At 41.0% G+C, this 18,234-nt stretch overlaps 1 protein-coding gene across 7 annotated transcripts in view; it reads left to right on the top strand.

Moving 5' to 3' along the window:
* The window catches only part of FAM227A (family with sequence similarity 227 member A), a 1,098,330-nt gene that overhangs the window by 684,564 nt on the left and 395,532 nt on the right, over positions 1-18,234 (top strand). For all 7 annotated transcript variants that reach the window (XM_044067984.1, XM_044067970.1, XM_044067965.1 and 4 more), the window contains one exon: positions 15,753-15,857. In XM_044067984.1, the coding sequence (XP_043923919.1) occupies positions 15,753-15,857 (105 nt within the window). The remainder of the gene's footprint in view (positions 1-15,752; positions 15,858-18,234) is intronic.

Below are 18,234 nucleotides of genomic sequence, written 5' to 3'. Positions count from 1 at the left end.
GCGCTTATGCTCCTTTGTGGAAGCCTTCAAGTCTTCCTTTACAAACGCCCCATTTGACGGTGCCACTCTTTTTGGCCCCAAGGTAAAGGAGACCCTTACCCGGTGTGAACAAGAGGGAAAGACTCTGTCTGCTGTCGGAGTCCGTTTTTCCACCCCAACCAGACCGTACCCCAAAGGGCAACGCGGTGGGAAAATGTGGTTTCGGAAACAAAATCAAGGGTCTTTCCCGGGCACACAGGGTGATGCCCCTCTAGAGGCAGAGGAGGGGGCAGAGGTGGAAGACGCCGCCCTGGCGGCAGAGGGGGTCCGCAACATCAAGGTGACAGGGATACACTCCCTGGTAAACCTTTCCAGCACTCCTGAGAGGAGGCCCGACTGTCCTGCTCTGGAGGCAGTCGGGGTCGCTAGCCTTTTACCCTCAGGCCTGGCAAGATATAACTACAGACAATTGGGTAAAAGCGTAGTTACCAGAGGTTACACCATACCCTTTCTATCTTATCCCATTCCAAAGAAAAGACTCCCAGATGTACCGCCCCATCTGCGAGAGCCAGCAGCTTTAGAAATTTCAAAGCTGTTAGACAAAAGAGTCATCCAGCCAGTCCCAGCGGACCAGCAAGGATTCGGGACTTACTCAAGGTTCTTTTAGTTCCAAAGAAAACAGGGGACTGGAGGCCCATTCTAGACCTGAGTTACCTCAATACTTTCGTCAAGAAAGAAAAGTTCGAATGGTCACGCTTCAGTCGATCCTTCCATTTCTACAGAAGGACGAGTGGATGTGCTCAATAGATCTAGAGGATGCATACTACCACATCAAGATGGCCAGGGCATCCAGGGATCATTTGCGCTTCCGGCTGGGAGCCAGTCACTTTCAATTTCGAGCCCTGCCCTTTGGTCTGACCTCAGCCCCCAGGGTCTTCACCAAATGCATGGCAGTGGTAGCGTCTCACTTGAGACGCCAGGGATTCCAGGTGTTTCCGTATCTGGACGACTGGCTCCTTTCAGCCACCACCGCGCCAACTACTGCAGGCCAGAGACTATGTTCTTCAACTCTGTGTTCACCTAGGGATCTCCATAAATTTCGGAAAATCCTTACTTCAGCCATCACAAAATATCTTGTTCATAGGAGCAGAGTTAAACACACGGCAATTAATTCTGAGGCTTCCCACAGAAAGGATAGTATCGCTGCAAACTCACATACGTCTTTTGCTCTTGTCAAGGAAATCTCCTGCAAAACTAGTTCTGAAGGTGTTGGGCCTCATGTCAGCCTCCCTTATTGCAATTCCCCTGGGAAGGCTGCACATGAGAGTTCTTCAATGGCTACTGTTTGCTCAATGGTCATTTCAACAGCTACCTCTAACACACGAGATTCTCATAACAAGGACTTGCAAAACAGACCTAAACTGGTGGCTCCAAACGTGCAACCTTTCCCAGGGGAGGCCGTTTGTGCTACCCACGCCTACAGTTACGGTGACCACGGACGCTTCCCTGATAGGGTGGGGGGGCATCTTTCAGGGACAGACAGTCCAAGGCGAATGGACCAATTTGGAGTACAATCTGCACATCAATGTACTAGAGTTGAGGGCAGTGTTTCTAGCGTTGCAACACTTTGCTCCCCTTCTTCCTCTAGGGACTATTGCAGTTCAGACGGACAACATGTCGGTAGTCTGGTACATAAACAAACAAGGGGGAACCAGGTCCTATCAACTATGCAGAGAGGCCATGAGAATTTGGCAGTGGGCAGAGTCCACGGGTCGCTTTCTAATAGCAACGCACATCCCGGGTCACCCAACGCCATAGCCGACAAGCTGAGCAGAGCAATTCTGCTACCACACGAGTGGTCTCTGAAACAGTCAGTGGCGAAAAGGATTTTTCGCACATGGGGCCAGCCTTCCTGCGACCTGTTTGCGTCTCCAATGAACGCCAAATGCAGGAGCTACTTTGCCCTATTACCCCTCCAGGGAAGTCCCCAGGGACGCACTGGTTTACGATTGGCCCCGGGACTCCTGTACGCATTTCCTCCATTTCCTCTGATACGAAATTTCTCCAGAAAGCCAGGAACCTTCACAGGACGATAATTCTCATTGCTCCATTCTGGCCTCGTCAAATTTGGTTTCCCTCCCTGAAAACTCACTGCATTCGGGGACCCTGGATTCTGGACCCAGAGCCGGATCTGTTGACTCACTCGTCAGGGGTTCCCCATCCCGCTCCTGTCACTCCATCTAGCAGCTTGGCTGCTCCAATTCCCAACTTAGCCAGGTCTGATCTCTTGTCACCAGCAGTTCAGAATATATTAGTGGCTTCGCATAAGGTTTCCACTACTAAAACATATACTAGCAAATGGAAGCGGTTTGTATTCTGGGCGAATACACACCACGTTGATCCCTTTACAGCTCCTTTGAATAAGATTTTAGAGTTCTTGACAGACTTATTTCATCAGGGTGCTTCTCCTGCTACTCTAAGAGTTCAATTGGCTGCCATTTCAATTTCCATGTGGAAGAGTGTGGAGCTCCTATCATGGCTCACACACTTTGTAAAGCCTTCTTAAAAGCAGTTTTTCATATTACACCTCCGTGCAGATCTCCTACGTCACCTTGGAGTCTAAACTTGTTACTATCTAAATTAATGTTGCCCCTTTGAACCTGCCTCTTCTTGCCCATTAAAATTTTTGTCCTGGAAAACTCTCTTTCTGGTAGCCATTACTTCTGCTAGACGAGTGTCTGAACTTCAGGCTCTCTCCATCAAGCACCCTTATCTAATCTTTCACTCTGACAGAGTTTCTCTTCACCAATTCATCCTTCCTCCCTAAAGTGTGTTCTATTAATAACATTAATCAGTCCATTGAATTACCCACTTTCTTCAAAACCACTCCAACAAAATGGAGTATATGTTACACAAATTGGATGTTCACAGACAGCTAAGGTTTTATTTGGATAGAACAAAAGATCACAGGAAAACAGATCAACTCTTTGTGGCTTTTGCTGATAGCAGGAAAGGACTTGCAGTTACCAAAAGAACTCTTTCAAAGTGGTTATCTGATTGTATAATCTATGTATACGATTCTGCAAATCAACCCTTCTAAACAAACCCAAGGGACATTCCACAAGATCAATATCTACGTCTTTGGCTCATGCAGCTCGCCTACCTCTGGATGCTATTTGTGCGGCTGCTACCTGGTCTAAGCCACATACATTTATTTCTCATTATAAAGTAGATAAGGTTTCTAGGGACAGAGCAACCTTTGGTTCCACTGTGCTCAAGAACGTCCTCCGTGAGTTCCTCAGGATTTAGGAGCTAGGACGCTACCCATGTGTAAGAACAACGGCGAGATTGAACACTATCACATATAGAAGTTATGTACTCACCATAATGTTCCATGTGGAGTGTTCATCTCGCCTTTGTTCTTACAGTCCCACCCTCCCACCCTTAGGAGGAACGTTCTTTGATGCCTGGCCAGTAGCATTGTTACTACTGTCTTATTCTCTGTACATAGTTGGTATACACATATACTTATATGTGTCTGTTATGTATGTATACATGTATGGCATGAATGTTCTGTTATGTAGATTGGTTTGCTTGCAAACTAGATCTGAGGTAAAGGCAGAGGGGGATTGTGGGTATTAGATTGTCTCGAGCTTCTTCTCGATGCAGAGCTTGCAAGAGGCCGGCACGGAGCCGAGGATCGGCTCCGAACCCATGTGTAAGAACAAAGGCGAGATGAACACTCCACATGGAACGTTATGGTGAGTACATAACTTCTATTTATGGATGTACCACTGCATCATATCAGTGTTACCACTTGATAGTCTGCATGAACACATATGGATGTATGTCAGAATTTCATGGAAGTATAACACTTTAACTGGCAATGTTGGGGGGGTGGTGATTGTGTGGTATATGTGCTGAGTTTTGACATGTACTTATAGAGGGTGCTCCATCTGTTGTTTGGTATGTGTACAATATCATAGTGACAGCTTCCTTGATCATTGACACTTGACTTTGCACTGCTGTACTTTCTGTGCACATGGGCATGTTGATGCATTGCCATCAGTCTCACATACTGCTGTACCATTCATTATAACGGATCACTTCTTAATTCACACATCTATTGCTAATGCTTCAGACAATATCCATTGCTATTACCAGTGGTAGATACATGCAGTACATAGCTGTGTGTAAGGAATCCATTCATAAGACTGTGTTGTTCGTACGTGTTGTTATTCATATGCTGATACCTATCCTATGTCAGCCAGGGATGCTTTAGTCAAGTGTATTACATTTGGCACAGTGAGCTCCCACACATCTTGTCAGCCATACAGAAATATTATTTGGGAGGCAAACCCATTAGGATTTGACAGTGCAGATTTCCCTTCAAGGTGTTCTACTAGATGCTTGTGTGGTATGTCTTTTTGTGTTGTACCCAGTGTGACAACATTGATGGCATGGGTTTGATTCTTACAGGTGTGGATTGTGGCTTTTATGTCATTCAAACCTCTCAACTGGCCAAGATTGCCCTTGATTTCAACTTCAGGTTTAACAATGTCCCTCTTAACCCCTCCAAAAAGTGGTCATTTTTGGGGAAGGGGTGGTGAATTCTACTTAAAGAATACTGACAATCATTACAGTTGTACACATCTGTTCCTGCAGAACATGTATAATAAGTTACACTCACATATTCTGTCAGTGCCGCAGATTAATGGTCATAATATTTTAAAAGTGTCCGTGATTGTGCCTGTTTCTGTCTACATTTTCCAGGAGTCTGTTGCTGTGTGTCACTGATTGGTTGAGAGCTATGGTGACATCATTCATATTCAAGCAAGCCATTTTGCAGATCTTCAGAGTATGCACATACCCCCCCTGTTGGATATGGATCTATGGTTAATCGTCGAAGACAATATCCATCGAATGGCTTTTAAGCAGATACTAACTGTCGAATGTGCTTTTTATCATATAGGTTCATCATTGTGAATCCAGTCATCGAATACTCATAGTTGGCCATCTACAAGGAGGTAGCACAACAGGAAGATTAGATTGACACCAGATGTTCGTTATGTGGGGGGCTGTGCCCCCCACGCACGCACACACACACACACACACACACACTAATTATATATATATATATATATATATATATATATATATATATGTATATATATATGGATTCACTTCATAACACTGAAACTTCAAAATACTGAAACTCAAAATACTGAAACCAAAATACTGAAAGCTCAAATTACTGAATACTCAAAATACTGAAACTCAAAATACTGAAAACACATATGTCGTAAACTCGCTTAAACAACATAAATCATAACAATTTCTACCAATATATGCAGGGGCAAGCCCCTGCCTAACCCTGCTAATTAGATATATCAACTGCAAGATTGCACATAGTGTAGTTAAGTGCAATCTTGGAGTAGATATATATAATTAGCAGGGGGTAGAAATTTGGTAGAAATTGCTATGATTTATGTTGTTTAAGCTGAGTTTACGCATAATATGTGTTTTCAGTATTTTGAGTTTCAGTATTTTGAGTATTCAGTATTTTGAGCTTTCAGTATTTTGGTCTTCAGTATTATGAAGTTTTGTCATTTTCAGTATTTTGAAGTTTCAGTGTTATGAAGTGAATCCATATATATATATATATATATATATATATATATATATATATATATCAATTCTGAGGTCGCACTACAGTGGGGAAAGGGCAGGTTTTCTATTCTGTACTGAAGATGGATAACTATGAGTAGTCAGTCGATGAATGGATTTACGACAATCAGCCTATACAACAAAAAGCATGTTTGCTGGTTAGTATTCTCTTAAAAGTCATTCAATAGATATTGTCTTATTAACCATAGACCCATTGGATATACCACATTTGCTAAATGTCCTCTCCAGTAGCCTGTCAGTGATGTTTATATCATAGCCATTCACCTCCATTGACATGTAACTTTTTGTGACCGTCACATAGATATACTGTTATGTGTGATGATATAGTATACTCACAAAGGAGGTGTCAACAACAGTACATAGTGTGCTATCTACATATGTGCTTAATGTTATGCTACTGACTTGTCCTGGAAGTGTAAATGCATTGACATATCCTATCTTTGGTACACTGCCATATTTACTATGCCCTCTTCCCCTTTATTCATGTCTATCATTCATTTCTGTGTCCATTTTCATCAGCACACTTTCCCTGCCCAGAGTACCTTTCCTTGTATTTGCCCTTGCTGTTTACCCCCCTCCATTATTTCATTCTGAAAATAATTGTTGTGCACACTGTACTCAGTACGGTTTTCTTTACTGTGTTTACTGTTTTTACTGCTGTTATTGCAGTATTTGTACCCCTGGTAGGCACTGTGGCTGTTTGCGTAATTCTGCCGAGTAGGTTTGCTCGTAGACAAACTTTAATGCTTCTTGTTTCTGTGGTCATGCTGCTCTGCATGGTTTCATAGTGCAGCACTGCTGCTGGCCATGAAACCTTGCTTGCACTGGTGTAAGCATGATGAGCAGCAAGAATATGTGCTTAGTACTGCCGCTCAATGCAAAAAGCCTACAAGGACCTACCAGAGCACAGAGTTCTGCAAGGGTTGTATTTAAATAGTGTTTTGGTCTTTGACAAATCCTGTGCAAATCAAATAAGAAATCAGTTAATATGCTATCTCAGTGGAATAGAAGGATAAATCCTTATCTTACACCCTCAGATGACCCCAGTTTGACTACTGGCTCAGGTGTGTCATGGAGCTGGGAGGCAAGGGGGGGGTGTACCTATACTGAGGCAGAGGGTTAGGGCCAGGCATAGGTTGTAGCAGCCCTTTGGAAGAAGGAGGCAGGCCTGTAATTTGGGGACATGCATGCATGTAGTCCACCAAACCATGGATTGGCAGTTACCTTGAATGTACAAGTGGATGAGAGTGTGTACCTGTGATGGGGAGGACACTGCTGGTTCCCACAATTATGCAGGTCATATAGTCCTCCAGCCAGATGAAGTGTTAGATTAATTAGCAAAAATGTCCTAATTTCTGGCTGATAGCTAAGACACAAGCGAACTTATGGCTGACTGAATGACAGCTCCCCTCTTTGGATTTTGCCCTGGTGAGTCTGTCAGTGATACTCACCACCAGGAAAACAGTAGGCTTTAATATTACTGTGGGAAGCTTGATGGCCAGCAAGCTTGAGGGCAAAAAGATTAAGAAAAAATATGTCAATACCTAAATACCATTTATACATATGACTACTGGAATGATTAATAGGTTAATGCTGTTTGAAAAAATTATATTATTTGTGGTTACCTAAACAGATCCAATGACTTGCATCTTATACAATGAAAATTATGCATATTTTGTTAAGATGGCACCAGCTGTTTGGGCCCTCTCTAACCTATGTGAACTGAATAATATATACAGTAAGATCTGTGGTTATGAGGGTGTTTCAGTCAGTGTAGTGTTCTAGCCTTCTACATGTATCAGGCAATGTCAAACGTTTTATTTATATTTGACTATAACATTAGACATTTATAGCTATGTCTGAAATATACATAGGTTCATAGGTGTGTACTAGGCTAATGGCCCTGGACCCTTTACAAGCCTAGCCCATAGGATTACTCTGGCATCGTGCCATCCAACATTAGTTCTCAGTACCTCTGTCGAGTAGAGCAACTGGAGTGATCCCCGGGGTGAATTTTCTATTTCTCATCCACTCGTCAAGATTTCTCTTGAAGAGGGCCAGTGAGGTGCTCTGTTTGACATGTATGGGAAGTCTATTCCATAGCATGGGCAGTCACTGGGTTATGAACCTATCCCTCCAGCTTGTTCTGTTGATTGTGGTAATGAGGTTGAGGTCTCTGGAGTGTTTGGTGTTGAGGGATTAGGATTTCTTTAGATGTAGCATTTCTAACACAGCTGGGTCAGACATGGCTTTGTAAGAGATTGCATCTAAGTAGGTGATATGAGACAGAGAATAGTTGGAGTTTTTTGAGTCTGTCCAAATAGGACAACTGTTTAAGGCCTAGGATCATCTTTGTGAGGTACTTTTGCGGCCTCTCCAGTTATTGCAGGTGTCTAGTGAGGTACATGCCAAATGGGGCATTGTACTCAATGGTTGGCCTAATGAGGGAAGAGTAGAGGGAGACAATGACCTCTTTCTTCCTGGATGCAAAACCCTTAGTAATGAGATATACCACATAGAAGGACTTTCTGACCACTTTGGCAATGTGGTGGTCAAAAGAGTGGCTGCTGTTAACTTGTGTTCCCAGATCTCTTATAACGCCTTCTGTGTTCAGTGGACTACCATCAATGTAGTAATTCATGAGAACCGAGTTTTTCCCAAAGGGAATGGCAACACATTTTTTGGCATTGAGCTTAAGGCCATGGTTCTGAAACCAGTCGTTGGTCTCAGTGAGGCCTTTTTGCAGGATGTCAGCATCACTTGGGGAGTTAATGATAGCTCCCAACTTGCAATCGTCTGCAAACTTTGTCAGTCAGAGTCTCTTTGTGTTGGCCTGGACTTCAGAGAAGTAGATACCAAACAGGACCCAGAACCAAACTCTGTGAGACTCCACTCGCGACTGGTCAGCAGTCTGACTTGGAGTCAGCTACTTTCACACTGTGGGTTCTATCTGTGAGCTGGTTTGCAACCCACCTAGTGATATAGGGGTTGATGCCTAGCTTAGTGAGTTGTTCTGATTCCTGAGTGGGGAATGGTATCAAAGACCTTGGCCAGATCAAGGTAGGCTGTATGAACCACCTTATCTTCATCAACAGCTCTGCTGACTGACCCAAAGAAATTGACCAGATTGAGCAGGTGTGATTTAGCCTTCACAAAACCAAACTGTGTGGGATACAGAGTTTGGAGATTCCCTAAATCCTTGTATATTAGGTCCATGATGATGCATTCCATAGCTTTGCATATCAGACTCATCAGGCTAATGGGGCAATAGTTCCCAGGGTCTGTAGTCTCTCCTCCTTTGTGGAGAGGGATGACTGTAGGAGAGCACCATTCGGTAGGGACAAAGCCTGAGGTGAGGCTGTGATTGAACAGGGCACACAGGTGTGGAGCCAGTTCACTCTGTAGTTCATGTAGAACACAGCCAGGAATATTGTCAGGTCCCATAGAAGCTGTATTCTTGGCCTTGGACAGTGCTGTTTTAACCTGCACAGCAATAATAATGGGTGCCTGGCAATCTACTGGTATTGTGATTGGTCCTGGGGGGGGTAAAGTTGGCACTGAATCTGTCGGCCAGTATATTGGCAATATCTGTTGGCTCGGTATAGGAGGTACCATTGCGCAGTAGCTCAGAGCAAATCTGGGTATTGCCATGGAGATTCTTTACGTAACTATAGAAGTCCTTGTGGTTGTCTTTACTATCTGCTACAATTCTGTTTTCATAGCTAGGTTTAGAGGATTTGATTAAGCATCTCAACTTTTTGTTGAGGCTGATAAGGGAATTTGTCCAGTCTTGGGACATCACCTTATTCTTCATCAGTTTCTTCCTTCTGTTGCAGTTTGTTTATGGCAGGGGACCACCAGACTGGTTTCCTTTTTTTGGAGGAGAACATCTTGGTTTTATTGGGTATGGCGAGATCCTTTCATTTGTGTATGTGTTTGTACAGTGCATTGGTGTATGATTCGGTGGTCATGCAACTATTCTCCATTTGCATGGGTGCCATGAAGTTAGCCACGTCTGATTTTAGGATGCCAAAGTTAGCTTTGTAGAAGTTTTTCTTGGTGGTTACCTTTGCGGGGGTGGGTGGTGGGAGGGATGTAGATCTCCAAGGCGATTAGTTCGTGGTCGGATCTAACCAGGAAGGAGTTGACTACTGGTATAGCGAAACGGTCACCCATGTTAGTAATGACCAGGTCAAGGATGTTGCTACCTCTAGTGGGGGTAAGAGTGAGCTGGTCCAGGGCATTGGAATTAATGAATTCCAGGAAATGTTGGGCAAGTGTATTGGTACTTGAGTAGTTTTTCCAGTTAATGGAGGGGTAGTTGAAGTCGCCCAGTGTGAGAGTGTTAGGTTGGACCCCAATATTCTCCAGGGTGCTTAGGAACGTGGAGTGTGAGTCTTGGGACATGGTTGGGGACCTATAGCAGGCTACAACCTAAATCGTTGTCTTACCCAATGTTAGCTGCACCTGAAGTATCTCTGATGCGTTATGTTGGGCTACCAGTCCGGAGGTGTGTGCATCCTTTATGAATATGGAAACACCACTGACTTTGGAGTTTCAGTCCAAGTTCTGGGGCCAAAAGGTATGGAATGAGTTATAGTCTAGTAGTGCAGGGGTGCTTTCTGCTGCTTTGAACCATGTCTCTGTTACAGCACAAATGTCAATGTTCTCCATTTTAAGGAGTGCTTCGAGCGAGTGCATTTTGAGATTTAGACTTCTAGCATTGAGCAGCATGACCCTCAGATTGCATTTGTTTGTAGCTGTTACAGTGGTAATTTGGTCTTTAGAACACACCCTAAAAAAGGCACTATAGGGGTGGCAAGAGCCTTGGCCAGTATCAGGAAGCTCAGGGGTGACAGATGCAGGCCATTTCTGGCAAAGCATCGAGGTCTGTCAATCATGTCATCCCAGGCAGACAGATACTGGATCCCCTTGGAATGACACCAGAAACTTAGCCAATTGTTGAAATCAATCATTTTCTGCTTGTACTGTGGTATAATTCTAGGTGATGGTAGGATGCTGCTCAGGGCTAGGGTCATAGCAGCTTGGGCTCATTATTCGAGAGCTCCTCCATGTCTCTTTTCATGTAGTTTCAGGTCATTCACAACCCCATGTACAATGACAGAGTCATATTTGTACCTGTTGTTGAAGGACCTGAGTGCGTGCATTATGTGGTGGATTCTGGCACCTGACAGGCAGCTGACTGTTATGTTCTCCTTATTCAACCTAGTCAGTGGGACATCAGTGTGCTTCACTATTGAGTCACCTATGACTAGTGTGTTGGCCATGCTGTTTTGCCTTAGGGGCTTTGGTTGAGTGGCACACTGTTTAGGAGAGTTATGTGTCTCATGATTAGTGTTGTGTTGTGGTGGCTGAATGCTTTTCTGCCTTGGAGGCCTCTGTTGTTTGGTCCGATTTTTACTGAGAGCCTACACAAAGGTGGGTGTGTGGTTTGTGTTTTTATGTGAAGGCAGTGCTGGTGTGTGTTTTGGAGGGCTATGTGTTCCATGTGGTGTGGTGCAAGTGTTGACCTTCTCTTCTTGACCAGCTATTCCAGTCTTGGCCGGAGAGTGTGTGGCTTTCAGTTTGGATATATAAGTGCATCTCTTGCAATTCTGAGTATTGGGAGGTAAGAGGAGAGGGTTGTCGGTGTACATGAAGTAATTGCTACATTGCCTCAGGATGCCCAAGTTCACCAGGTTAATAGGAGAAAGCACAGGGAACTAACCTTTAGACATGCCTGGAGGGGTGGGCATTAATACTAAGTACTGGAGCTGTTTCCTTGTAGAACATTTAGTGCTGGTAGCACTTTTGTGTGCTACAATAATTGCTACAAGAAGTCTGGTAAAGTACTAGACTAATAAGCTAGTAAAAGTACAGGAGAGGAGAGAAGTAGCAGATCTAAGGGGAAAAGTGAAGAGCAGACTTTTTGTCACCGCTCAGAAGCTTACAAACAGTCCTGGATACAGCAAATCTGTATCTGGACTAGACTAGTTACAGGAAAGGTGGAAACAAGTGCAAATCCAGCTTTTAAACCAGAAATGTCCTGCATAGTTTTAAGAGACATGATATGTATAATTTTAAAAAGTAAAATATGATGTGCCCTTTTCATGCTAGATAATTATAGATATTAGTTTGTCAGTTTGTTCAGAGGGGGATAATTCTTTAACAAGCTGACTTACAGTTATGGTTTTACGTGTGTACATGAAGAAGAAGAAGAATTAGTCAGAGTACAGTTACTGTATTTAGCTAAGCTTGTTATTAGTTGGAGAACATGTGTCTGGGATACCCAAATAGTATGTTTTCATTGGGAATGTCATGCTGCTAGTAACAGATGGAAGAACCACTAGGTGTTTGAGTGAGTGGAAGTCCTTGTACAGTATGAACAGAGATGTAACTTTAATTTTTAATTTGACTGTACAACAGATCATAGCTGGCAAAAAAGGAAGACTAATAGGTTTATCCTCTAGGTATGCTTATGCATTATACACTGTTTTTGGGGCATCTGTTTTGGGGGACATTAGTGGAACATTAGTATGATAAACGAGACTTGGATGATATATTCTTGCAAAAGCTGAGTGAGTGCCTGTCATACATGGAACATTTGGTTTTGCTTCTCATTCATGTCTTTAATCTTTACACTCCAAAAAGAAGAAGGGCTACCTTCTGTCAGCTATGGAAAATGAAGCAATACATATTCTAGAAAGTAGACATTACAAAATATTTGATGGTAAATGTATCTCCTGTTGGTTATACTGAAAGATTTATCTCATGAAAATGTTTCTTTTTTATTTATTTATGTTTTTCTTCTTTACAGGATAAACCACAGTATGAGGAAAGTCTGTTTAAAAAGGCAGTTTATGAAATGGATGTCTGAGAAGAATGTCTGTATGCCTGTATTGTATGCTCTGGGGGTGCTTCATCAGAAGGAGTGAATCTAGGGTTGTTGTCATGACCTGACATGCTAATAGTTATAATTAGTTTTTGAGTATGAAGCTTACAAAATATGAAACACTTTCAACTGGCAATACTGTACATTTTAAGATTAAATGCCTTACAATGAACTTGAGGCAGAGTCCAAGGCTCTGGTCATTTCAGCCACATAAAACAAAATGCGGTGTCACATCACAATTCATGATTATGATGTCATGGATATGGCATCAATGGCAGCTGCAATGGCTTTGGATTCCTAATCAGCATTAGTGTGAGCAGTTACAGATATATAGAACTATCTCACTTATCATGACTGACTGAAGCTTGGCGTAAAGCACAGAGTAAGAACAGTGAGGTAAACTTTTTTTTTTTTTTTTGTATCTCTAACATGGACCCTCTACATAAACCAAATTTGTCCATTCATTCCACAGTCTCAGGAGCCATGGATCCCCGGCCATGTAAGAGCCCAGTGGCACATTCATTCCTGCATGGGGAGTCCACCATGATCTCATCCACTTGCAGTGAAAGGTAGATGACAAGGAGTGGCCCAGCTTTCTTTATCCTCTGTGGTGCTCTGCCCTCTCCCCGGACACAACACTTCCCTGTCCTGTTGTGGCTCTTTCACTCTCTACTATATCTACCTCTGTCAACTCCTATTAGTGATGAGGTACACTGTTAGAAAATGTCCATAAAACACAGAATGCGTAAGAGTACAGATGACAGTCCAAATATAACTTGTTTTGAGAAAGCATGCCTATACCTTGCAAGCAAGATGTTGTTATAATTAATGCTCCTTTGGGTAGACACAAATCTCTAAAACTTGTTTGAGCATATATTCCCCCATCAACTGCTTGTTTGGGAATATTCTTGGTAGTGAAGAATACAAAATCTGAAATCCTTTTCCTTGAAACCTTTAATGTAATATGGGCTGACCTTCACAGCACTACTTCCGAGGACCTCATTCAGCTAATATCTGTCCCAGCTCAACGTTATCTGAAAGGCAGGAGGGGAAGTATTATAGAATGGATTATGACTTCTCACCTGTCTAACATTACTGTAGCTGCACATCTGCAGGCATTAGAAATAACTACTATGCCATATTTGCATTTCATAACCTACTGATATCACTGTCAAATCACATATACTGCAGGTCTGGTATTGGAAAAACTAGACCCGAATATGTTAAACAAACTTATTCTAAAATTTAATGGGAAGCTCTTAGGCAGCTGTGCTTTTCTAAATCATGCAGTTATGTATAGATAGCCTTGCACCACTTAAGTCATTCAGAATAAATTCTCCTCTATCATGGAGATAACTGGTTTAAAGTCTCTCATGATCTCAGGAGGAAAGATATGAGCAAATACTTGTCTGACAGTAGCCAGTTCCATGGGCATAAAGCAAGGGAGAGAAAGCCATCCCCATGATCCAGGTGATCCAGATTCATTTAGTGGCTCAGGCATCGGCTGGAGCTGGCACAAGGATGATGGTTTGGCCAGTCTTTGAGGGATTGGGATGATCAGTGTCATCTAATTCCACATCCCCTTTAAGGAAGGGTGATGACACAAGGGGCAAACCTGGGCATGCATTCAGTCACTAAGCTGCATATGTGATAGCCCACATTGTGGATTTCCCAGTGGTGATACAGGTTGCATATCCCTGACTCAGAATAAGGATTAGGACCTAAGACATATGACATAATTCCCAAAAAGCCTTGAGGGCACAAACCACTCTCAAAAGTTACTTCAGTGATGACCCCTGTTCTCACTGAAGCAATAAATATACTTAGCCTATTTCAACATGCTATAAGAAAATGTTTTCTATCAAAACAGTTTGCTGTCTGTATCTGACTGCATCTGTGGTACTGTTACCCATAAATGTCTAAACATTGCCAGCCTGCACTGAGTATACTTCAGGCTGCCATATTTGAAGAAAAGGAAATGTGGGTTAAATGGGAATCTAAGTAAGTTTTCTACAAAGGTGTTCTCAGGGATTGATCTTTTCATTGTATCTGTTAATTTATCTTCTCAGTGTGGAGCTTTAGTATTCATTCAGTATGCCAATGGCACAGCTTTATTTATAGATGTGTCGTATAATACAGCCCAGAATAAAATGTAAGCAGCTTCACTTGTCTTGAATGATGACTGTCTGATGCTGAATATAAGCACAAGCTAATCCAGGTTACTTGGCAACAGCGATTATAATTCTGTTTACTCCCCTGTCTTGGCCATAAAGATTGGTAGTGGAGCTCATGCAACACGTACAAACAACATTAAGTATTTGAGAGCAATCTGACAGTATTCAAATGGAAGATTGTGTTAATACCAATATAAAAATGCAGTCAGTTACAGGGGAGGTTGTTTAGGAACAGGGGCAACTTTTACCTATTTCCAGACACGTTTTCTAAATGATCATGTGGCTGCATTCTGTACAAATACAAGGAAGCGTGTTTATCATAAATTTCTTTGACCTGCTTGTAATTCAACATCTAGAACTATTTACAGTATAGTACTAATCAGTCTTAATTGGCTGACTTTTAAATGTGAATTACATGACCTGATGCTTAAACTTTGCCTTTAAACTGCTATGTCTTTTCTCTTCATTGAGCTCAAAGTTCTTTCTGGAATGAAAAAGTCCTACTAGATGTCTGAGGTCTGTTGGAGGCCACTTAATAAAACACAGAAGTTATACAGTATGTTGAGTGATGCCTCATAGTACAATTATTATGCAGGGTCTAGCCTAGATAAAGAATCCAAGAGAATATAGTGGTACAACAAACATGGCGGAATTCGGGTAAAAATTTGCTGTTTATGGCAGAAAGTAATACCAGCAAAAAGTGTTACTTCACTGTAATTTGTCTACCAAGTTATCCAAGGAGTAAATATTTCTATTCCACATACTATTCAGAATTTATTTGACTATAACTTATTAAATGTTGCTTTTATCTAGAAATGATTGTTGATTACTTCAATGGCTGTAATACCTACTCATTAGAACTTTTCTGCTAGGACTGCACTGAAAATGCATCATAACCCAGTTGGCCAACCAAGTCAACAGAGCATGAATAAAAGTAAAATTCATTTTGAGAATATTGTTTGGGAAATTTAACTACAAACTAAAGAAGCCTTTCTGACTTCACATACTTTTTTCTTCAGGCATCCGTCCTTCTCTCGGTATTTATAGAAAATGGGAGTATAGTACTTTGGAACCGCAAGGTATGAGAAAAGAATTAATGCCAACAAAAGGCAAATATAAGAAAGGTAAGCATCATTGGGTCTCTCAAAATGACTGTAAAAGATTATTATGATTGCTTTAGCCACATCATGACATTTCTTAAGTGATTTTAAATCAGATATGCTATTCTAAAAAGATTACTTATGTCATGTTTTAAAATAATGTTCTTGTGCACTATGAAGAAAATCAATGAAATAAAAATAAAAAAGTCTCAACACAAATGTGGTCTCACCAATTTAATAGCACAAAACACAAAGATCCCAATGACTGAGTGCTTTCACCATGAAAATGGCTTTATCAGAGTAACATTGGTTGGTACAAACAACATTTAAATACCCCATCCCCTACCTGCTGACCAATCCACATTAAATGACATCATCGCAAAAAATTAAAAAAAAAACAGTTGATTATACATGAAATATAAAAACATGATTGAACCAAAATACAAGACAAAAATGCAATTGTACAATATGCTTAAAGATAAAAAGTGTTGTGATGCTGATATACGTTGTTAAATATATATATATATATATATATATATATATATATATATATATATATAAAGAAATTTGATTTAATCACATTTGCTTTAGCCTTAAGTGTAGGAAGAATAGCAATACTGTCAATGAGGCCAGGTGGATGCATAGCATTTAGCCTAAGCTGCCACATAGTATCCAAATTTTTCACCTTTAGTTTCAAAGTCACCTCCTCTTTCACTAGTTTTCACCTTGTCAATGTTTTAGTTCTTCTTTTGGCTTTTTCCTGGTTAGGGGTCGCCACAGCAAAACTCCGGTCCACTAATGATTGGCAGTAGATTTTTTATGGGTGCACTTTTGGACATAACAGCTTTGAAAGGGGAGCATTTACACGCGATCGGAAGGTGTTGCTTAGATGCTTATAAGGACTATCATTACACTTACTCATCTATTTCTTTTTGGACATTCTTTTGGGTTTTGAACATATCTTAAATGGTTTATGTGCTATTACTACTAAATAATGTGTGTATTTGTTAACCTTGACGTATATGCGAATACAATATAACATTATAACGTCTTTATTAACGACTGGAACCAATCTGGATTTCTCTACTTGGGGAATATCAGTTCATATGGATATATTTACGTGAGACTGAATGGTGATATGGAAGCGTTCATTGGACTACTATTATATTGACCTACTCATTCTTTTTGAACAAATTTTGGCACATTACAGTCAATCTATGTGTTATATAAATGTGAGTGTCTGTGAAACAAGACGCATATGCATGATTATAATAGTGCTAAAACATCCTTTTTATGATTGAAAGTCATTGTATTTTTATTTTTACATTATTATGACCATGAGGTCAGGCTTGAATAAGAAACGTGGGGATTAATGATACAGAATATATATGTCTCACAGGACATTCCTTACTTAATATACAAATTTGACATATTTGTTTAATACTGGAGGTTCATAGGGTTGTTTGTGAGTAATTATCTTGTAACATCAACATTTATTTTGTAAGTCATTGTCTAACCTTTATACGTCTTGCTCTATTTCAGATAACCACTTTTAATTATCTGATTATATACAAGTTTTGCTATTCAATATTGTATTGTACCCAGGGATTATTTGAATATCTATTTTTTACCTAAACATACTGGACACTAGGATGTCCAATATCACCTGTTTGTTGTAAATATTTGGATAGAGCCTAATTCATATCTTTAAGCAGGCACACTATATATCTTTACACTTTACCCATTATTAACCAGTTGTGGACTGGTAGACCACACTGTAGTATAGAAGCATGTGGGTTTTTTTACTTTTTGACATATTGCAAGTCTAATCATCTGTTAGCCCTTCGACTTATCATTCTGCATTATATCCAATGTATGCCCATTAATATTTAATTTTGATTTTGAGTATAGGGCAAATCAGGTTTCTAAACACCATTCATTAGCAGGCCTGCTCCGATTGAACTGAGCCTATCTATACTTAGGCTTTTGAGTGGGTCTCAATACCATATGTCACTATAAATTATACAATCATGGTTAACCATGACCCCATATATTGGAGATAATGAATGACTAGATAGTCCTATCTAAGCATAACTAAGATACTAAGGGAGGAATGCACATGTGTTTTATGTCTCTATATATATTTCCACACACGGTGTATCCCCATACAATATTTGGCTCTTCCTCTATTTATAACTTTGGATTACTATCTTATTGTTTATAAATTTGTTGAGTTGGTCCTATGCTGTATTATTCATAGGTTGTCACTTAGTACTGCTGGGTTTTCTTTTCTGGCCCTGCTTTTGGTCTTCCACTCTGTTGCATTTGGCATTCTTTAGATTGTTCCTTGGACAATCTATATAGTATATATTATGGATTTGGACAAAATTTTGGATGGGTT

This window comes from Protopterus annectens, chromosome 1.part0 (genome assembly GCF_019279795.1).
Source record: "Protopterus annectens isolate FY-2018-M chromosome 1.part0, PAN1.0, whole genome shotgun sequence".
NCBI classification, from domain to species: domain Eukaryota; kingdom Metazoa; phylum Chordata; order Ceratodontiformes; family Protopteridae; genus Protopterus; species Protopterus annectens.
Note: the sequence above shows the minus strand (reverse complement) of the source record. Positions and strands in the feature narration are given on the sequence as shown.